Source organism: Centroberyx affinis, unplaced genomic scaffold, assembly GCF_046629955.1.
Source record: "Centroberyx affinis isolate AG114_WGS23_722 - 3 ecotype Tasmania unplaced genomic scaffold, CSIRO-AGI_Caff_v1 ptg003327l_1, whole genome shotgun sequence".
Lineage (NCBI taxonomy): Eukaryota > Metazoa > Chordata > Actinopteri > Beryciformes > Berycidae > Centroberyx > Centroberyx affinis.
The window spans coordinates 209,602-232,393 of record NW_027281328.1 but is presented as its reverse complement, the minus strand read 5'-3'; the positions used below and the strand labels follow the sequence as shown (position 1 = coordinate 232,393).

Below are 22,792 nucleotides of genomic sequence, written 5' to 3'. Positions count from 1 at the left end.
CCAGCGGTCTGCATTCTCACCTGATACTGATGTTGAGGTTACAACAAGGGCAGCAGAACAACAACTATCACTTTTTACGCTCTCTCCCTCTCTGCTTCTCCATCCATCTCCTCCCTCCCCTGCGCAGCAAATGGGAGGGTGAGCTGAGGACACGAGATGAGCTAATATGCACCATGCGGTCACAGTATTACATTTTCCGATAATTGTGTGTACGTGTGTGTGTGTGTGTGCGGTGTGTGTCAGGGCGTGGACCTGGCCAGTCCAGAGGGAGTCATATACTTTATATCCAGCTGCTCCTTTGTCCTGTAACTCTCCAACTGGCCTGTGGGTCTACAGTTAAATGTCCTCATCGAATGACCTGCTGGTTTTGCAGTCTCATACTTGCAGAGTAAGAGTTGATACAGCGCCCTCTAGTGGAGCAAGAAATGACATGGGTGGGTGCAAGGAATTACACTGTTGATGAAGAGCAGCTTAGCTCGTTCAACTCCATTATGTTTCTGCTTGGGTTAGACGGATATATCAGGTTGATATTTGCCTTTTATTAAATATCAGATATCAGCCACTCGTGTTATCCAGTGTCGACATGATGGAGGTTCCTCCCTGATCACAGCTACATAAAAACAGTCTGTAAAACCTGCAATGACATTTTATTTTCTATTCACAGCTTATTTATTTAGTTAATGGTTCAGTTATGCTTTTGCTAGAGAATTCTTCATTTTAAGGCAGTAATGTGTCCCAGAGGTTCCCCTACCACTGAATAGGAGGCGTTAACCCTGAAAGAATTTCATTAGCATGGGTTTCAATGGAGAGTTTTAGTGTTATATGATCTAAATGCTGTTTCAGAGGCTTTTCCACTCTTCTGAGAAGAAACAACTGAATGCTTGTAATTATTTGGCATGAAAATGGTCAAATTGCAAAAATATTGAATGTGGGCACAAAGTATCGGTATCTCCCTTCATAAACCCATCAGTACACTGTGTTTTGAAGAGGGTGGCACTGGGTTCTGGGCATACCTCAAAAAGCAAAAGTCACTCAATACAACATAAGATGCAAGTTAATAAAAGAGAATGGCATGTCAAACTGATATAGTTATTTCTAATTTGGCTCTAACTAACGAGGGGGAAGTTGACCTTTGACACCTTATCAAGTATGTTTTGTTTGCTCCCTGAACTCTGATTGTCCTCTAATAGGCAGTTTGACCTACTAACAAGTCTAACAGTCTGGCACAATTGATTTATGACATTTTCTCTAGAGTCACATAAAAGGCTGTAAAACACATCTGAGTCGCTCTTGAGATGCTTAGATTTAGGATTCCATCACAAAATTGGTGAATGGAACTATTTAGGCAAATGAATATCTGTGGTTTTGAACATCTGTTTATGTGGTTGAAATGATTTGATGAAGTTTTCGGAATCTGCTTTAGCGTGAAATTAGCATGTTTTTGTTTTTTTGTTTTTTTTTATTTGCATATACACATCACAATGCACACCAAAACCAAATGACAACAAACGCAATCACATCACCACAAAAGACACAAACCACAGACAAAAAAACAAAAACAACAACAACAACTCCATCATGGCCCAAATTATTAGCATATGTTACCTTTCTCTATTGCAATGCTTTGTGCTATTGCGCTTATGCGGCGGAATTGTATGTGTGTGTGTGTGTGTGTGTGTGTGAGCGTGTGTTGATTCAAAGGCATTTGAAGCCCTCTCTCCCCTCTGCCCTCTCTCCCTAGGCCAGATGGTGTCTCTTTAGGCCTTCTAATGAATATTGATATGAGGGGTCTTGGTTAACAACAGGGGGGTATAGAGGCCGGGCCAGAGACCCCCATAATTGGCACATGGTAAAGGTCTGAATTGTGGGGGACATTCTATGGACTGGGTGTGTAAGGGATTTGTTTTTGGGAAAAGGGAGTGTCTGGACTTTAAAGGGCCGCGTCACTGAAAAATAAAGCTGATTTATTATGCACATAATCTACCACATGTGCCATATCGGTAAATAGCCTCGCACAAATTAATATGGATTACGAGGTAATGAGTATGAACAACTCGCTTGAGTGATGTCATCCGGAGGCATTGTCAAATAAGAGGTTTTACGAGCTCTTGCGTGCTGATGTGAAAAGATCTGGATCAGGGAGGAGTAAGAAAGCGAAATGGAGGGAAGACCGAGAAAGGGAACGAGATGAGGAGCGCCGAGAGAGTAAAAACAAATGTCAGGACGGGAAGGGAGGGCAAGGTGAAGAGGTAGACAGGTTAAGGCGTTAATCCTGTGGCACGGCGCCCATGTCTAAAGCTGCTCTCCTGAAGGCCCCGGCTTATCCTTCTCACCTAGAGGCCGACCCGCTGCCAGCACCCCAGGCTGGGCAGGTCTGACCCCAGACACCGGGGTCGGGAATCTCTTCTTCTTCTCCTCTTCTTAGTGTCACTGGAGAAGTCTAAGCTTAGCCCCCCGCCCCCCCTAGGTTGGGACGGTGTGAGCTGGGATGGTGGGCGTATGGATGGAGGTAATTGTTTTAAGACCGTGTCCCTCCAGCTGGTCTGGGTGTATGGGCCAGCTGTAGCCCCCTGCTGTGCTGCTTTATTGGGAATAAACGCACCCATTCAGGGGGCAAAGGGATCAAAGTCCTGGTTCTACACCGGGGGAAATTATCCTGCGTCATAGCACTGGCTGTTTGGTTGGCGCAAAATCAGACATTTTTGTGTCTGCCCCCCCCAACGCCGTGTTGTATTTCATCCCTTCTGCAATTTATCAGGAAACATAAGTAGGCGCAGAGAAACGCACATCCACTCACATCCCCTCACAGCACCATTTGAGCTGCTATGATGAACCGAGTGAACTGAGGCCGTTTCAGCTATTTATAACTCAAACTAGACTTCTGTGTCTGTAAAGCCAAGGGGCAGGCGGGGAGAGAAAGGCAGAGAAAGAGAAAGACAGGGGGAGAGAGAGGTAGAGATGGGCAGAGAAAGAGACTGGGAGAGGAGAGTGCACTGGAGTAAATGATGAAGTGATACAGTGGAGATGGAGATGACATACTGTGCATATGGTTATTCTTTAGCTTTTTTACTTTGAGGACACAACCTCTGTGGTCCAATGTAGCCCTCGGATCATGGGGCAGTGAGTCAGTGAGTTGATGTTAAAAGGTTAAATAGTTGATACTTTTTATTCTACTTTCTCATTCACACAAAACACTAAGAGACAAGCAAGCAGCTAAACAAAGATTAGTTCAAAAATATTGCTGATCTGTGAAATTAAACAGAGGGAAGGGAGGATCAAATGAGAGGAAACCGGGAATGAGAAAAGTGTGTAAGAGTGTTGTCCTGCTGACCAAAACACTACAAACTCAGTGCCAACAACCCCTAACAAGGCATTCACAGGGGTCGTGTGTGGACATACACACACACACACACACACACACGTGTCTGTTCATGTGTGTGTGTGAGAGTGAAGTGGGGGGTGGATGCCTGTAGAAGAAAAGCCAAACTTTGACAGCCGTTCTGCTGGAGGGGGGGTTCTTCATTTGACAAAAGAGGGGGAGTTGCAATGGAGGAGGGAGAGAGCAACAGAGAGAGAGAGAGAGAGAGAGCGGAGGGGGAAGGGAGGAGGGTAACAGACTCAGGGATAAGGCAGCTGGGATAGGCTGCTTGGCTGGACGCAGATCTTATTGTGTACTTGTCCTTCCCAAGTCACTCAGACACTTTGCAGAGGGGAAAGAGACTCTGACAACAGGCCGTCTTGCGCTTTCAAGCTTTTTCTTCTGTCCTCGTGGTATCAGAGCATCTGGATCGTCATCATGAGAGGGATTTATTCCTGTCACCAGTGACAGAAAGAAAACGTATTAACTTATATATTTTTTCCACGGCATTCAAGTGTGCCATGGTGCCGGTGTAGGCATGGTGGTCTACCTGAGGAAGAGCATCCACTCTCTGCTTTCTGTCTTCAAGAAGAAGGGTGAGTGCAGACGCTAGTGGAGCGGCTTGGCAGGCTGTAGCTCTGACTTTAGGCTGCTGACAGTAATTAATGCTGATTTATACTAATACTCTGAACTTTGCTTGTATGGAGCTTTCTGGTTTATACACGAGTCTGACTTTGGCTGGGTTCAATATTTGTTTGATACACCCTGAAACGCACAAGGCTATGAGGTGATGGAGATGGTTATAGTGTGGTTGTACTTTATTGGAATGATGTTGTGATGACGGTAAATTGATGGTAGTTTTAACAAATGCGGGTCTTTCTGTCTATCTCTCTGTCTCTCTCTCACACACACACACACACTCACACACAGCAGGGATTGGACTAATAGTGGCATGTGAGGATTACTGTTGAGGGGAATTTGGGGGTCTTCTCTAATGAGATGAGGGGCTTTATTGATTTTCCCGGCGAACTGCTTAATCAACCAAAACCCCTAAACCTACCACAGGGGTCTGGGGGATTCCTGGGAGTGCTACTTCTCCAATTAATTACAAATAGTTACCGAACAGCACCTTATATGTGAGGAATATGCACCTGTGTTGTGATGAAACGCTGATGACTGTCTCGTCAGTTCCTTGGGTTGCATAAGACAGTGCGAGGGCCACAATGAACAGAGATTTCCCACAGCCAAACACAGCAGAGGGCATTGTGTCTGGGTATGACTGGCTGCCTCACCTGCGTGAATGGGGGAGGAAAGGGATGGGGGGTGTCTGTTACTTCACACACACGCACACACATATGTACATACACACACACATGCGAAGTATTACCTAACCAGGTGAGACTGAGAGCCACAGTGTTGAGCGTGACAAAGGAGGGAAAGAGGACACCTCTCATTGACCTTTACTTAGCCAGCGGGCAAAGAGGAGGGACAGAGCATTTAACAGCCACTTTACACAAGTGTTTTACCATGGGTCACGCTCTGTAAAGGAGACCCATTATGTTACACTGTATGTATGGAGATGGGTACCCAACACAAAAGAGTCTGCATAGGATTTAAGTGTTGTAAGTGCATTCACAGTCCAACATTGTTTTACCTTGCCAGAAAAGTTTACCTTTGCAATCCCCCCAAAGCCCCAAACTGTATCAAGTTCAATGTTATTCCTAGTTGAGGGGCTTAAAGTTAAAGATGAAACCATCAGGAAGCTGGGTCGTAGTAAAAATACCCATTTACTTTGCCTGTAAGACTTTCATTGCTATCCAACCAATACAAACTTGTTTAAAGTCTGTATTTCCAGTTCAATCTCTGCTGTTACTGACTGTCTGTTGTCATTGAGTAAAGCCATTTTGAAGGGAGAGCCCATTCCAGTTCCCATGCAGGAGGCCCCACTGCAGGGGTCTGGTGGCATCTTTATCTGAGGCCAATCCAGATTATCTAATCCCCCAGGGACTAGAGAGGAAGAGAGATACGGATAGAGATTAGCCTAGCTTTGGTTTACCGCTGTGGGCCTGGCTGGAACGTCTGTCCACCAAACTGCCTGGCTGAAGGGATTGGGAGTGTGTGCTGCGTCAAAGGTGCACCGATATACACACACACACTCATGCCAGGTGGAAGTGCAGAGAGCTCATCAGCGTAAAGCTGATAAAATTTCTGGCAGACACACACCTGCTGATAGTGTGTGTGTATTTGCATGTGTCGTAAGAGGACAAGGAAGTACCAATGGAAAGCTCACCCTACCCTTATATTTTTGGCATATCCTCCTACCTTTGATTATCCTGGACAAAGCTAACACACACCAAAACACAGTGTGGTATTTGTGGTGAAAGTAAAGATGGATGAAGAGGAAGAGGTAGAGGTAGAGAACTGGGATACAAGAGATTGATGGAGTGAGGATATTTAGGACTAAAAAGTGGATGAGGAAAAAGGGGTAAAAAAGGGCAGATGGACAGAGAGAGCAGGTAATAAGCTGCTGTTGAACAACATTTAAGATCAGAGAGAAGACACTGTCACTGTAACTCTATTAGATTGGACACCAGGATGTTCCAGTTCTGTAACACTATAATACCACTGGGCCCAGCACTTTCCTCTGTTAACCTGACACTCATTCCAGCCTATTATCAGTGAAATGATTATAATCCTCCTTGAGGCGCTCGAAGATGTTCTGGGACAGTGCGGCAAAGCATTCATTTTCATATAAACCACATGCACTTCTTCTCTTTTTTCCCCAACCACTCCTTTCCCCCAACCCCCTTCTTTCTCCCCCTCCCAATAGCTGGTCCCAAGGGGAATGAAGAGCAGAAGAGGTTGGCGGTCCACTACACGGCCTCGCAGCACTACCAGGAAAATGTTTTCATTGAAGGCAGCAGGCCACAGTACCTGGAGGACCTGCACACTGAGGCCCAGGAGGGACTCAAGATACTACAGCAGGAAGGTCAGACCCATTCAGAAGGTCGGCATGAATACATAAATTATTAGCATACATGACAGGAAGTACTGTCAAGCTGATTTAAGTTATAGGACAGTGGTTCTCAACGTGGTGTCCGGGGACCAACAGGAGTTCTTGAGGGGGTTCCAAGGGGTCCCCAGCAAATTGATGAATCATTAAACTTTGATTGATCGTTAAGTTTTGATCATAGTTTCACTGTTATCTCTCTACCTACAATACAGATAGTCATGGAATTCTGGACAAAATCATATCTAACAATAAACATGTTTTCAGATTTGGGTCCGAGAGACAAAATCTCATCAAATGGGGGTCTGTGGCTCTAATGTAGACTAAATTAGGGGTCCTTGATATGAAAAAGGTTGAGAATCACTGTTATAGTAGAATAGGGTTTTTTGGGGGAAAAACACATGAATGCAATGTAAATGAAAATATACTCTAGACTCCAGAGCTTTGCTTGCAATTGACATCACCCCTTTTTTCCAAAGCACAACAGCATTCCTTTATTCTCCTCTTTGTATAACATATTGTGTTTATATTGGTGGTTGTTTTCCTTGTGATGATCACCAACTGGTGGTCATAATTTACCCTCCCTTTTAGTTGCCATTACATCACTGATTATACATACAAAATAAAAAAAAGGATATTGTATTAAGTGTGATACAACATGAAATAGAGTGTTATACCCGCGCTTCAAGCAAAGAGGGTCAGAGTTTATTTGCTTGTTTCTGAACTTTTCCCATTTGGTTCACACAGAACACAAGAACGGAGTGAGCTTTCCAGATGATGAGAGTATTGCTGTAAGTACACCAACGCTCTGTGAATGACCTATCATTTTCCCCCACTTCCTAAACACACAGAACACCCCCTCACTAAATACTGCTCTGTGTATGTGTGTGTGTGTGTGTGTGTGTGTGTGTGTGTGTGTGCGTATCCCCTGCAGTCCACAGACACTCTCCGTCCGGAGCAGGATATCAGCTCCAAGGACGGAGGTGGCTCTCCGGAGTCCAGATCCACCACCGGGAATACTGATACCACAGCAACCTCTGCTGTGTCAGCTGTGTCTACCAGGCCTGTGCTCACCCGCCAAGGTAGAGGACAGCTGTGTGTGTGTGTGTGTGTGTGCGTGTGTGTAGAGAGAGTTGGAACGGAAGCATTTACATCCCACTCATCTTATGGTAATGGCAGCTAATCACAGAGCTTGTGCATGTGAAAGCATTTGAGCTTTGTTCATATGTTAACTGCTTTATGAGGAGTCAGGGGCGTGTATTTAACATGCGCGACTCATTCCCAGCTGCATGGTGCCTCTGCGGTTATGGTGTGAAATCAAAGGAAGAGGAAATTTACACACATACACACACACACACAGACACACACACGTAGCTTATTTATTTCTGATACAGGAATGTCTCATCCAAAGACAGCACTGCGGCTGCCTCCACATATCACAGCTGGAAGGCAAAACACACCATTCTGTGTGTGTGTGTGTGTGTGTGTGTGTGTGTGTGTGTGTGTGTGTGTGTGTGTGTTCACTCAGTAAATCTGATTGGTATTCTGATCCATTCTTCCACCATCCCTTTTGAAATCCCCAAGAAATTCCACTTCCCCATATATTGCTATATACTGTGAGTTTTCTTATAGTCTGACGCTCTCCTCCTGTGCTGAATATATCTTTGCAAAAAAAAAATCCTCAAAGAACCCTCTTCTTTTCTGTATTCTCTCTCTCTCTCTCTCTCTCCCTCTCTCTATCTCTCTCTCTCTCTCTCTCTCGCTCTACCTCTCTCTCTCAGGTTCCACATTCAAGCCTCTGAATCCAGTGAAGAGGTTGGATAAGAACAAGAAGAGGAGCAGAAGGACCACCATCATGGGTATACCCCACCAGGTCCAGAGAGAGCTCGGTACGTCCGCAGCATCAACCTCGCAAGACGGGACACAAACCAATGAACATAATGCATCTTTGGTTGTAAATACATTTTTGACATTCATTCATCCTCCTTCCAGCGCTACACAGAAGCTCAACGTTCCAGCAGGTCGTTTCTACCCAGCTTCCTAATGGTGATGGACGGGTCAGTGACGGCCAATCAGGTGTTGTTATCATTCCTACCATTGATGGAGAGACTCCAGCAGCCAATCAGGAGGGAGCGAGGGTGCACCTCTCAGATCTGGAGGTGAGGTTTTTCTTCAATTTTGAATGATTTTGTCATTCAAAATTGTTTAACAGCACACCAGTTTCATGTTTTAGCTCTCATGAATGAGCTAAATAACTATATCAACACTAACAAAAAATCTCTAATAATATATTTTATGGAATATTGAGCAGATGAAGGGTTTCGTTCTAAAATGCTATATATACATTTCAGAAAATAAATCAACCTGAATTTACTCAGTATTTCAATACCATGAATTATCCTATCCAAAAGCATGACTATTTTGTAAGCAGAGGTCTTAAGATGACTCATAACGTTAAAGCCATATTTCAGAAGAGTATGTGTCATAGAGTAGGCGTCAGTTAATGCAAAAAGCGGATAACTCATTTTGAAATGCAACTATTCTATATATACAGTATCCTATATGTCTGATTCCCTCTTTCAATTCTACTCTCTCATGATCCTGTTCCTCCTTTCTCCCTTCCTAAGCAGGCGTCCAGAGAGGAGCAGCTGCTGAGGCACCACCTCCAGGCAATGTACCAGGATGAGCAGCCCTTCAGCCACCAGGGCTTTGGCTTCCATCTCTCCCCCACATCCAGCCAGAGACCCAAATCTCTAGCTGTACCTGGCATGACCACTTCCTCCTCCTCTCATTCCACAATGTTTAGCTTCCTCCAGGAGCCCCAGGTCAGAACAAGATCAGACAGCTTTAATTAGGTTGTGAGATGGTTTCACAGTTGTTCTTATGAAAGTGTAATTAAACTTCTTTTGTGTGTTATGTTCTTGCATGATTCTGCCTTGACCACTCTTTCCTGTTCACAAGTATAAATATAACTAAATATAACTAAAATTTCCTTTTCCGGTTATTTGTAGGGCCCAGTGATGTCCATCTCTCCTCAGGCTACCTACTTGTCAAAGATAATCCCTAATGCTGTCTTGCCAGCGTCAGTTGAAGTCATTCAGATCGACCGCAGCAGCAGCCGGACCCATGGAAGCAATGGCAATCATGGTGGGAGTGTGCGCACTGTAAGCAAAAGCAGCCTGGCATCTGGGGACTCATCAGTCAGTCCTCTGTCATCAAGAAGATCAGACGGAGACGGTTCTCACACTGACAATTCCCACAACAACTCCACCCCGATGCCCACATCAGCTTCGGGGTCTAACTGGAGCCAGTTGCAGTCTTCTGAGACGATTATTTCAAACTCCTCCAAGGGGAGCACAGGCAGTGGTAACCCACAGACAGTGGGCCTAATTGGGCAGGAAAGCCAGCCAAAGCAGCCTGGTGGGGATCAGGACCATGTGAGTCTCCGTAGCTCAGTTAGCTGGGCTAGCACCCCCAGCAATAAAGGTGAAAGTCTTGTTAAGGGCCCGGGGTCTGAGTCCAGTGTGTCGGGGTCAGTCACTGCGGGGGAGAATATGAGGAACAGCCGATGCTCCACTCGTAGTCTGTCCGTTATGAAGACCAAGCTACCCCCAACACCTCCACGGAGAACCAACTCTCTGCACAATACTAAGATACTAATGAGCAACTCCAGAGATCTGGTGAATAGCAGAGATCTCAGTGACTCTGTGTTTGGGGAGGAGGAAACTGCTACAGAAAATACTAAATTAGTCACAGCAGATATCACTAAGACCCCAACACCTGTATCCAACTCTGCTGGGTCCAGCACTCTGGATGATTCCAGATCTTCAGCCTCCTCCGGTCCTTTCAGCCCCACACAAGGCTCCTCTGGTGGGACTGGAGGACCACCAGAGCCCCAGTCAGAATCCAGCAGTTCTTCCCCACAGAAAACTCCCTCAGAAGGGGGTAAATTTGAAAGGACCATGTCCCCCTCCAGTGGCTATTCCAGTCAGAGTGGCACCCCAACCCTTTCCCCAAAAGGGATCTCCCCAACCTCCCCTGACAAACAGAAGAAGAAACCAGTCAAACCGGAGAGATCTGTGTCTCGGGCCTCATCTTCAGCAGCTTCTGCTTCCTCCTCTCTTACCTCCCTATCATCTACTACTTCTGAGCCTGTCAATCAAGATGTCTCTGCGAGTAGCCCTAGTCCGCCTCAACAGGGATCTCTGCCCACAGAGAAGATCACACCAGTAAACAATTCCCCTACAACTGCAACCTTGGCAATCAGAGAGCTTTTCAACATCCCGCCACCTCCCAAGGTCAAAGCACCATGTCCTCCTCCTCCAGAAACATGGGCTTACAATAGACGCACCTTTGAGCTTCTGTGTGGGCCTTGCCCTAGTGTCAGTAAACTCAGCCAGCTACAGAAACCGGGGCAATTGAAGGAGAGCACAGTTACAAAGACAGGAACTCAGACTGAGGCTAGCAAGGAGTCACAAGGTTTGGCTGAAAAGCAGACAACTATAGGCAAACCCGTCTTAGAATTGTCAGAAAGCAAAGAAAAAGTCTTTCAAGACAAGCCTGAGACATTGTTAGCAACAGTTACAGAAAGTGTCAGTCAGGAGCCGGAGAGTAGGGAATGTCCAAGTACAGAAGAAGAGAGGCTGTCAATGCCAGAGAAGTTAGAAGCAGGTGTGGACGTTCAGAGACAAGAGCAGTGTAATGGCCCACTGGTGAAGGACACAGAGAGTCAAGAGACAATGCCAAAGAAAGAGCCCCCTCCTGTCATGAAGAAAACCACCCCAGTATCACACAGAGAGGAGTTAGAGTCAGCAGAGAGGTCGGTAGAGGGACAGCAACAGGAAGTGTGTGCCGGGGTCATGATAGAAGTTCATTCACCTGTTGAGAATCATACATCCTCATCAGTTGATAAGAGTGAGGTTGAGATGGACAGAAGCAAAGCCACATCCATGCAGACGCTTTCTGTAGATGTCCCCAAAGTTAATAAGGTCTCACCTCCCCCTACCCCTCCCCCTGCCTACCACCCTACACCTCCTCCCTCCAGAAAGACGCCTCCCTCATCAATATCTACCCCACCTGATGAGTTAAAAGGGGTACAGGAGGAGATCCACGTTGTAGAGTCTTGCTGGCCACCTCCTCCGCCTCCTTTGGAAGGGGACTCAGTCTTTGATGGAGGGGATGAGATGGACTTCCCACCTCCTCCTCCTCCCTTCACGACAGACAGTCTGCCAGATGTGATGGACAGTTGCATCACAGACATTGATGTCCCGAACAGGCCAATTATGGCTCTGGAGGAATTTGGAGTGACAATTAAGGATTCAGTTGAAGCAGGGAAATCTATGAATGGAGAAAATGTGCATTTGCCCCCCGTTATGCCACAAACTGTGGTGAATGAGACAAAACCAGAGGAGGTTATGCAAGTTTCTAAAGCTAACACTGCTGACATAGAAATTTCTCACAGACCAGTACAGAATGTTTCATCTCTTCCAGAAGGTGTCCCACCTCCACCAGTGGAGGCCCCTCCTCCACCACCTATTACAACAGCAGAGAAGCCATTATCAATCTCTCCTTTGCTTCCCCCCAGCAGTGTCTTGAAGCCAGACACTCTGAAATTTGAAGATCAAACTCCCCCTGAGCCCCCTGTCAGTGCTCCACTTTCACCTCCAATTAGTGTCCCAGTAGCACCCCCTCTACCAGTGGAAAACCAAGCCCCTGCTGTGAATTTCAGAAGGCAGCCCAGTCTAGCAAACCGAGACAGCAGAAGCAAGGAGCTCCTTTCCCGACACAAAAGTGCACCCATTCCCAAGGAGGATGCTAATATACCCCTCGTCACCCCCTCCCTGCTTCAGATGGTTCGTCTCAGATCGGTCAACATGGTTGAAGATCAGGTGAAAGCCCCCTCTGAAGACAACAAGTCAACAAATGGGGGGGCTCCAGTTCAGGAGAACTGCCCAGTCTCAATCCCAGGACCTCAAAACACTCCACAAAAGCCCATCCGCAAGTCTCTGTCTCTAAAATCCTCACCTCAGACAGTGAAAACACCTTCTGTGACCCTAAATGCCCCTTCCATGCGCTTACAGGAAGCCATACGTATGAAAACCGCAGCCATGTCTTCAAGCGGTGGTCTTCCATCCCGATTGGGTCTGAGATCATCCACTACCAGTAGCATCGGTGAACCAGGGGCTCCATCCCCCAGGTCACCTGAAGGGGCTGACGTGCACAAGTCCCCAGCCTCTACCGCCAGCTTTATCTTCTCCAGAAGCACAAAGAAGGTTGTCATAGAAACTCCGGTTGCCTCCTCTCCTGAAGCTCAGGCAAATCTGAGGCAAAGCTTGGCGGCCGAGCTCATGCAGGTTTCTGACCAGGCAAAGGCTACTGCTTTCTCCAATGGTGGGGTGAAGTCTGATAAAGTTCCTCCGCCAGTAGCTAAGAAACCAGCCCATGGTAGCGCCAGTCCTTCACAGAAACTTCCTGCTTGTTCTGCAAAGACGGAGCTCAGTATTGAAGCAAATGGAGCAATAGGAACAGTACAACCTTTGGGCCAAAAAACACCTCTTATGGAGACAACAAGTAAGAGCAGCAACATTATTGTAACCAGGGCTACAGTTGTTTTGCCTCATTGTGTGTGTGTGTCCAGTGAAATTGCTGTTTTCAAATTAATTTATATGCTGCAATGGCCTTAGAGCACAAAGTCATGAAAGATGGCCATTTTGCTTCATCAGTATGCTTCAGGAATTTGATGTATTGCTGAGTGTGTAAACCCACAAACTTGTTAAGGCTGATTCAGTGCTACAATAGATCAATAGCAATCATGTCACTCTCTTGTCATGAAACAGCAGAATGCAAATACCAGCATTACCATGATTTTGAGCAGCTAAGCAGTTTAAGATTGCTTAAAAGAGCATGTTTCGTGTTCTCCATACCAACAAGAGAAAACTTCACACACACACACACACAAGCCCCCCTCTACACAAACACAATACATGCGCTGCTTGCCTAACGCTTTCTCTAGTCGAATTTGCAAGCATGTGCCTCAAGCTGCCTTAACCTAAAGCTCATGATCATGTCTCACCAATTGAATTAGACTGCAGGACTGAATACTCTTTATGCCTGCCCCTGTAACTGTATTATGGTGATGCCATCATCTCTAACCTCTTCTCGTCTTTCCCCCCTCCAGCTACAACAGTGACAGCAGACACAATTGAAACGCTGTTTTGAAAAAGAGCTTTCTGGTGATTAAGTAAGGACTGGACTCATGCCAGAGGAACAAGAAAAGACTACAAGCAAGTGAAAGAGAACGAGTGACATTATTGAGAGACTTTAAACTCAACTATCTATGAGTGTTTTTGTGTGTTAAGTCTTCTCCAAAAGCCTTAGCCTATAATGGCCTTCCTACATATTTATGCAAAAAAATGTGTTGGTCCCAATTTCTTATCATAGCTTTATTCTGGAGTATTTTTCTAAACAATAGTTTCTCTGCTCTGCCCCTCAGGATGAAATGGTGTATTTCGGCTGGACTGTAAATATTTGGCTTGAGTGAGATCGCCTCCCAGAGGTTGAATTAGGTAGTGGTCACTGCAGCTCAGAGAGAAAAGGAATTGTCTTGACAAAGCATTTCTGTACAGAGGCTTATTGTCTATTAAGGTTATTTTTTATCTAAAAGTCTTTTTTTTCTGTTGTAATATAATGCATCATTCTCATAGGGATTTATGCAGTGGTTGTCACAAAAGGTTGACAATGGCATCCAATACAAGCATCATCATAAAAGAAAAAAATTGTTCAGCATTTTATCATTTCCTTTGCTTACTGACCAGAGTAAAAAGAAATTGCCATACTCAATTTCAGCCCTGCTTTTCACTGTGTGGATAGATGGGTGGAGAAAAAGGGATGCTGCACACTCACAAGAACAAGAGAGAGATGTTTTGTCAATTAAGACAAAGGCACTTTTGTAAAGCTACAGTAGATAAGCTGTTAAGATTTAGCTGAGAGCGTTTGATTAAAACAAATGTAAAAACTTAAATTAGATGCTTCTACACACAATCTGCACAATCTGTTTCTTAGGTATAGTAAAGGTCAACCCAACACATTCTATGAACTCTTTTTAGTAAGACCATACTACAAGTATCCTATTTATTTATGTGTGGTTGTTTCCACTACTAGCACTGTCAGTCACCTTTTCTTACCAAATATAGAATATTTAAGAAAGTATTTTCTTCTGAAAACCACTCTTGGGGCTATAGATGTAGTAAAGATCAGCCCTGGATGATTGATACACTGGAGCAGACTTAGTGTGAGGTCAGGTTTTCTTTGAAGAACGTGAATTGATCTTCCTCTCTCCCTATTTGCAACATTTGCCCAAACCTGTTAGGTGGAAAATCCAGCCCATCACTATTTGCACAAAATGCCTTTACCCAGCAAAGTCATTGGTCGATGAATTATTTTGACTCTCTTCATAGCGGGTCATGAAAAAGTAAACATTTTGATGATTAAAAATGAATTATGTACAGTTATTACTTCTATAAATAAAATTAAAGTGTATTAAAATGCTGTTTCCTTGCATTCATTCTTTACAGATGTGCTACAAATGGCCATTTAGTTACTGAATGTCATTGGTTCACACACACCACTGCTTCTAGACATATCTCATGCCTAATAATAATCAAATAATAATATCTAATCTCTAGAGAAATGTATCTCTGACCTTCTCTTTTCACTTCAAGTTTTTCAGTTGTTCAGGTATTCATCCCAGTGGCAAAGCATGCTCAGTATCAAACTACAGACCACAGAATCCAGCCAGCGTTTATTTCATATTAGAGATGATGCAATATTGATGATATGACAGTTCCATGTCCAACGCTACTCCCAATACAATACAACCACCCCATGTAATATAATACAAGGCATATTGATTTTTATATACATCTAACGTCTGAAACCCATTAATGAAACCGTTATCATGAATTAAGTTTGGCAGATTGGCCAATGACCCGACATTTACCACGAAGGCAATCGACACCACTGTGTGATTTTATTACCAGGAAAAGTATTGAAACATGAATTCCCTTTTTTAACACCTGAGATATTTCTTACTAGCTGCTTCCAGGAGCAAGTCTACTTTATCTGAGTGACATAGAATAATGTCTGTTTTGCAAAAGATAGGCCGCTTTCAACATTTGTCATATTGTATTTTCTAGATTTAAGCAAGTCAGTGACAGCATACAATGCCTGGTAAAAAAGCAACAGTATTGAATCATAGTGGGTCACATATTACAATTAAGAGTTTGATTAGTAGTATACTTTTTGTTGTAAATGGCTCTTGTGAGTCTAGCACTAATTATCTGAATTACACTTGTTTTCAGAGTGCAAGACGAAGCAAGATAACATACAATTTGTCTAAGACAGTCCCAAACATTTGAGAATTTTGGCATCAATGTCCAATCTTGCTCCAATTCTTTTTTCCCCCCATGACCCACACCGATGAAGTCTGACTGTTGTTGTTGTTACCATGGTGATGTGTTTATTCTCGCTGTAGGGCAACCGGTTGGAGCAGCTTCAGCGGCGAGTGTGATCTGTGTGTATCTAACTGATGTTGCCTCCTTTCAATGTCTTGCATGTGATCTGTCCTAGTTTGGTCATCAACTGCTTGTCTTTCCACTGGGCTACGCACTCCTCCGATACCTTCAGGTCCACCTGGGGAGGAAAGAGAAACACAGAGGTTTACTTATCTGTTCAACCCATAATGTACATACATATATATTCCCCTCCAGATGATGGATTTCATTCCAAAATTCTATATATCCATTTTGGAAAAATGTTCCTGAAATGCATTAAGCTCAGAGGATTCTGTCGTCAAAAATATAACTATTTGGAAGGCAATCACTTTGTTAAAGTAGAGGTCTTTTTTCCCCAAATGGTGGAGATCTCATTTAGGATTTAAACTCTTCATATATTCATCCACTTTATTTCAATCTTTCATTAGAATTACATTTCTCAATTTTATGTTTGTGGTTTTCAAGCAAATATTTCTTACTGTTTTATTAGAGAACAGAGTAGCAGAAAGCCTGACTGAAACGTACCTGTAGTTTCTCCCACACCTTCTTCTTTGGGTTGAGTTTGTCGTCTGGTTTGCCTGCCTCATATCCCTCCACAAAGACCCGTTCCCCCGGCGACGAGCCCTCCGGGGGGTCAAGAGGCTCCACCCTCCTGGGCTCCCCTTCTCTAGAAACCAGCCAATCGGAGAGAGTGGAGGAATTAAAAAGGATGAAGATGAAGGCATGAGCCGTGTGTGTTTGTGCAAAATGGGAGTAACACTCACACGGTGGAACACAGCAGCATGGCTTGAGACTCGATCCCTCGCATCTTCTGGGGTTTCAGATTGCACAGCAGCAGCACCATCCTGTCCTGCAAGTCCTCCTGGGAGACGTAGGCCACCAGGCCGCTGACTACCGTCCTCGGCTCCGCCTCTCCCACGTCAATCTTCTCCAGGTACAGCGAATCAGCGTCCGGGTGCTGAAAGATGGGCAGTAAAGAAACCAATGAGAGGGGGGAAAGAAAGTGTTTTTGTCTGATGATTGGGGAAAATGTTGCAGTTTCTTGCAGTTTTCTTTTTTCTTTTCCAGCATGTCTGGAGCGGCTTAACGAGACAGATGTGGACATCTGATAACCAGCATTTCCTCATGTTTGGAAAGCCTAGCATATTAAAATGAAATGAGGGCAAATCGCAGTCTGGACTAAAGCTCATAATCAGCTATTTCTTTCAAGCAACAAAGTCAACTTTTGCACGATGGCTCGGACCAATGAAAACAAACTGTAGGTGTGATCGCCTACCCTAACCCTAACCCTCCAGTTGTCCTGAAACAGGTGGGTGCTGAGTTGACCTCCTACCTTCTCCACACTGATGATCTTCCCCACCCTGATGTCCAGTCTGGAGGGAACCAGCTCATCCTCCTCTCCTCCTCCTCCTCCTCCTCCTGCTGCTTTGGCACCCTTTCCTGCTGCTTCTGATCAGGCACACACATAAAAACAAATGACAGTAAATCTCGACATGCAGCTAGTTGCGATCCCATTCACTGCAGCACCGGTTGGGACGCTGTATTTGTGTTTGAAGATCAAAAGTAGATGTGTAGTGGGGAAGACACAGTGAGAGGTGTAAGTAAGTAAGATACTGACTGGTCTTTGAGGGGTCGGGGTAGGCGGAGTTGGTGAGTTTGCGGAGCTCAGGTGACTCAAACTTCTTTCTGATTGGCTCCAGCAGTTTGTTTAGCGCTACTTCCACTGACGCCTTCAGGTCTCCTGGGTGGACCAGCTGAAAAGGTCAGAGGTTAGCGAGGGTAAGGCCAGAGCATGAAGAGAAAAAAGGCATTTCTTGTATGAAATAAACGAGTTAGGCCGTACTTTACCTCTTCTGCAAAGTCCTTCTCCACCTCCTCGAACACAGTGTAGACTTTGTCGCCGCCCCACTTGGGATCTCTTTTGATGCAAAACTCTGAAACAGAATGATACCAAATAGCTGTTTAGAAGTGGCAGAAAAGGAGGAAATAGAGAGAGGGGAAAGAGACAGAGGGACGAGTTCTCTACCTCCGTGTAGAGGGAAGACGACGTATTTGACGAAGGAGAGGACTCCGTTGTTCTGGATGTTGCCCGGCTCGCAGAACGCCTTCTTCAGCTTCTTCTTCACGTCCTCCTTCTTGTCCAGTAGATCGATCTTTGACTCCTGCAGCCATCAGCAGAACATGTTCATAGAAATCTTAATTTATTTTTTACTTTTATTTTTTTTTTTTCTTTCTCCACTAATAATGTGCCTATGTCCTTACTTCTTCTGAAGAGCTCATCTTGGCCCCTGTCAGTCCTGGGACCATGGGGTTCATCAGATGGGCGCGCTTGGCATAACCCAGGGAGGGCAAGTACTGCAGACAAATGAATAAGGCTACTATGATTACACTTGACATTTAGCTGTGATTTTTGAGATCTGATTCTAAAATTCAGGTAATACAAGATCACATCGCTGTTATGTCCACACTTGTTCTGAAAATGGCTGTTTTATTTCTCCTATGGCTGTACTTATCCACTGTGTAGAATTCAGATTACCATGCGAGTCTGACCACTTCCATAACTGGTTTTGGAGATCTGATAACAACGTTTGCACAATCGCATGTTTTTTTGTTTTGTTTTTTAACATCAAGACCTGAACCTTAATGCTTCCTGGTGTGAGAAGAGCCTCAACCTCACAGCTCCTCCTGAACTGTTGATCAAGTTCACCAACAGTTGAACGAGTAACTATGTTTTGAAAATGCAAAAGAAGGAGCAAGGAAGTGTCGATGAGAGTGGGAAGAGGGAGGGTGAAGGGTTGACGGACATGCGAGAAGACGTGGGGATGACGGTACCTTCTCTGCCAGGGTGAAAATCTTCCTCTGGTCAACTCCTCCAAACTGGGCGTCCACCTTCAGGTACTCCTCATCCAGAGCCTGAGGGCGAAGACGAAACACTGAGCGATCTTATGACAGATGCTTGGTAGCGGTGTGATAAGTCCTGCACCTAGTCCCATGAAAAGTGGTAAGCTTCAGTAAGTGTTATTTACCTGCAGTCCAGGGTAGAGCAGGCCACTCAGCAGAGGATGCTCCACCTGTTTGACCACCTCCGCTCCCGCCTTCTTCGCATCGTGCTCCGTCACCATGGAGGACAGGCGGTACACATCCAGAGTATACTCTCTGTCAGAAATGATAAAATCTTTTTTTTTTAGGCTACAGTTAAAAAGTATTTCTCTGGGGGTGGAGAGCTCCAATTAGTGCGTGCAGGAGACAGTTTGGGAATACTGTCAGCGTAGACGTACAACCCACCTGCTGAGCTGGTAGTCGGTTCCCTTGACAAACTTGAGTTTATCCAGCGGCACCCCGATGCTCTCCAACATGGCCTTGATGACCTGTTCGTAGTACTGCACCCTGAGCTCCAGCAGCTCCCAGGGAGCCTTCATGTTGTCCAGGTAGGCATGAAGGTCGGCAAACAGGATAGTGACCTGAGGAAAAAGAGGAAAGGAAGGGAAAAAAGAAGAATCAGTGATGAGGTATGGTGATATGGCAGCACACATGGAGGTGTATCCAAACACCAACCCAAAGTGAGGGATACACACAGGTGGAGGAGAGGACTGGACAGAGTAGACAGTTAGTGAGATCAACAGGCTGCGGTCTACTCACCTCACATCCAGCCTTGAGGAAGTCTGCGATCTTGGACATGGGGACAAAGTAAGCTACGTGGGGTTTGCCGGTGGTCGCTGTGCCCCAGTACACCTTCAGCTCCCTCTCCTGCAGAACCTGCTTCAGCTTCTCCTCACCAAGGACCTCCTGCAGTACACACACAGACACCCAGGGATCCATAAGAGCTAGTCACAGGAGGGACAACAGCCACTGTGTGTGTGTGTGTGTGTGTGTGTGTGTGTGTGTGTGTGTGTGTGTGTGTGCGTGTGCGTGTGTGTGTGTGTGTGTCCCACCTGTAGGTTCCTTGTAATGAGATGGAACTTCTCATCTTGGCTTAGCTGCTCTGCCATGGCGCGTGAGGCCTTCTGACTAATGACAGAAAGAGAGAGTGACAGCAGAACTCTTGTTACAACTGAATGGTAGAAACTTTAAGTCAAACTCTATTCAAAAAATATTGCAGTTTAATGTTGCCTTGCATATAGGCAAAGGAATTATTTAGAGCCACTTGTTAATTCGCCAAATATCCAATACACAGCAGCACTTATCTTAATAAAATTTCATCTTTGAGAATTCGACTGAGAGTTAAGAGTTCGACTGTTATTCTAAAAGTCTTCCACCAAAATACGCCATGGTGGGAATAAATTAAAATTAGGTGCTGCTTAGTGAGCCATCAATACGCCGAATTTACCAGAAGACCCTACCGATAAGTAGGAAGGTCTGAAGTCATGTTCTATCCGGCATGTACGTTGGCCGACTAGCAAGGTAACGTTAAACTGACAGATTTTTAATGCAGTTTGGTGTGACATTTTCAATGAACAGCACGTATCGTTGGGAGGCAGCGGTTAGATATTGCTATTGGAATGCCCAGATTCATCAATCCGCCAACCATATTGCACTCAGTGGTTAGATACAGCTAACATGCTGTGGCCAGCTCACAGTTAACGACACGAAGAATCTGAATGAACAAGCTGGCTAGTAGTACTGTGTAGCTAACTTCACCATGTGTAGCTAACGTTAGCTCCAGGGTTAGCTTTGGGTTGACAGGCCAGTCTGTTCTGTCCGTGACTGATTAAGCTAACCGCAATATCAGTCTACCAAGGAGCAATACTGTACAACCTGCTGACTTACCTCAAAAAAGTAACTCCTAACAATGAGTGATCGGTATATGTTGCGTGAAGCCGGGTGGACCTGTCAGTGTTGCATCAGCGCTGGCTTCTGTTCTGAGATCGATTCACACAGGCACAAGGGGAGAGCAATCGAGTTCGGAGGTTGAGCCCAGCCAAAGATTTTCTTCTTCTTTTAGTAGTTGGCAAACATCTTTTTGGTGCATTACTGCCAGCAACTGAGCGGGAGTATGAATCAGGTAAACATATAAGCACCAAAGGGGGTAAGAGATATTAATACAATGCTACTACTATTAATAACAATAACAACAATGAAACTATACCACTCTTAAATCGTGTTTTAATCCTGCTGCCCTTAAGTATTGAAGTAGTTTTGGCATAAAGGTCTTTCAAATATTTCTTTAAAATGAATCAGCACACCTCTATCACTCATCGCTCTTCTTAATGTTTCTTTCATCTCTGTACTTTGGAAATTCTAGCAAGACATGCTGCTTTATAATAAGCAAGGTAATAGTCAACCCTCTGTGGCCTCATACTGATAAAACTGACTACTCTGTCCTACATCGCCCTTGACTTGTTCTAGCAAAAATAATAATAATAATAATTAATTAAAAATGCGTACATTTAAGTGTAAATCCAAGTGACAGGCAGTATACCATATATATTTATTATTGTTTGCCCCATGACAACTTGACAGGATGCTTATTAGTTATCATGAACCTGGGCCTTTTGCAAAGAACTGGACAGCTCAACTAATATCAGCTTGTTTGTCCACAACAAAAGGTACAAGTGACAGAGCCACACTCATATGAGATTGCTTGCAACAGTTTATTCTGTCATAGTTCAGAGGATGACAGGTTTTTTTCTGACCACCACTGAATCATCATCAGAGAATTGTACAAAAGAGAGAGACATGGGTGTGATTTGCACGTGTGTTGTTTTGAATGTTCATCTCATCTCACTAGTCAGTGTCATAATTAAAAGGTCACGGGTCCGGCTCCAGGCGCGGAAGCACCGGGAGGATGAGGTTCCCAAACGAGGAGTCCTGGGTGATGAAGAAGCCGGACGAGTGGACGTGCGCGTGCTGCAGGGCGGCCTTCTGCTGGGCGGCGATGTGCTGCTGCTCGGCGCTGTCCCGGAACTCCTTCAGGCTGGGTCTGGACAGGGAGATGCTGGCTCCCGGGTTGTTCATGGACTGGCTCTGCAGCAGCCGCCTCTTCTCCTTGTCCAGCTCCGCCAGGATGGCCACCCGGGTCTTGTTCTGGAAGACCTGGCCCGGAGCGTTATTGGTCGTAGCCATTGTCAGTTTAACAGGAAGCACAACAGACGAAGAGTTCAGTAGTCCGTCAAGTCGGCTAGCTAGCTGTAGCTGTTAGCGTGGTTTGTTTACGTTTACTCCTGTCCAGATAACGTCGCTGTCTTGTGGTTATGGATGATGGTGGACATGAAACATATTCAGGTTTAGGTGCGTTACGCTGGTCAGACAGACAGACTCGCCTCGCCTGTGTATCAAGCAAGCCAGAATAAGAATAATAATAATACTTCCTGTTCGAGCTTCAAAATAAAAGCGTAATTTCTACAAATCCAAAGGATTCAAATATTGATGAAAACACTTCATGTTGAACAAAAAACCGAATAATTACGCAGCAAAATGCAACTAACAACAATTAGCAATCTGTAAAATCTTATTTCCATGGTAATGATTGTTCTAATCACTTTGTTGAAATTAAATTGGGTTAATTTTAAATTGGGCCAGACCAGACTGACAAAAAAGGCTTCCGGTTTGGGCGTTCAGCCTTCAAAATAAAAGGGCGAACGTTTAAAACTATAGCTAGTATTCCACAGACACCAGATGGCAGTAATGTACCAATGGGTGACTGAATGGAGACTGAATGTTGCTTTTCCACTGTAGGGAACAAGCTGGACTTAATAGAGGTAGTAAGGGGCATCACAAAATGTTTATGTACACTCTTAACTGACCCATCTTACAGATCATTTCCTCACAACATGTAGAGATAATCATATAAGTGTTTAGGGGGTAAGTTCAGTGAAATTAATGAGTTTTGTGATACCCTGGTTGGTGTTAATTATTCTACGCATTTCCCCTTTA

General features: G+C 44.9%; 2 protein-coding genes and 1 pseudogene across 6 annotated transcripts in view; 1 reads left to right on the top strand and 2 right to left on the bottom strand.

The window, feature by feature from the left end:
• The window catches only part of nhsl3 (NHS like 3), a 28,170-nt gene extending 13,274 nt beyond the window's left edge, over positions 1-14,896 (top strand). The window contains exons 2-9 of one of the 4 annotated variants that reach the window (XM_071538699.1): positions 6,189-6,347; positions 7,116-7,159; positions 7,303-7,450; positions 8,150-8,257; positions 8,361-8,527; positions 8,999-9,193; positions 9,380-12,938; positions 13,546-14,896. In XM_071538699.1, coding sequence (XP_071394800.1) covers positions 6,189-6,347; positions 7,116-7,159; positions 7,303-7,450; positions 8,150-8,257; positions 8,361-8,527; positions 8,999-9,193; positions 9,380-12,938; positions 13,546-13,586 — 4,421 coding nt within the window. In that variant the 3' untranslated portion in view covers positions 13,587-14,896. Of the gene's footprint in view, positions 1-6,188; positions 6,366-7,115; positions 7,160-7,302; positions 7,451-8,149; positions 8,258-8,360; positions 8,528-8,995; positions 9,194-9,379; positions 12,939-13,545 lie in introns of all 4 variants that reach the window. The other 3 variants (XM_071538698.1, XM_071538697.1, XM_071538696.1) reach the window with 3 other exon arrangements.
• A 258-nt stretch (positions 14,897-15,154) lies between these two features.
• yars1 (tyrosyl-tRNA synthetase 1) lies at positions 15,155-20,794 on the bottom strand. Of its 2 annotated transcripts, none has more exons than XM_071538679.1 (14): positions 20,687-20,794; positions 19,852-19,927; positions 19,559-19,705; positions 19,205-19,380; positions 18,946-19,075; positions 18,752-18,832; positions 18,182-18,274; positions 17,946-18,081; positions 17,768-17,853; positions 17,538-17,673; positions 17,253-17,368; positions 16,684-16,877; positions 16,445-16,586; positions 15,155-16,058 (listed from the first exon to the last, which is right to left on the bottom strand). In XM_071538679.1, the coding sequence occupies exons 2-14, from the start codon at positions 19,906-19,908 to the stop codon at positions 15,948-15,950; spliced, it is 1,605 nt and encodes a 534-aa protein (XP_071394780.1). In that variant the 5' UTR covers positions 19,909-19,927; positions 20,687-20,794; the 3' UTR covers positions 15,155-15,947. The 2 variants fall into 2 exon arrangements, with proteins under 2 accessions (XP_071394780.1, XP_071394781.1); XM_071538680.1 differs by having other exon boundaries at positions 19,852-19,923; positions 20,687-20,707.
• Positions 20,795-21,365: 571 nt separating this feature from the next.
• On the bottom strand, positions 21,366-22,191 carry LOC139660515 (SOSS complex subunit C pseudogene; annotated as a pseudogene).
• Positions 22,192-22,792: the final 601 nt, after the last annotated feature.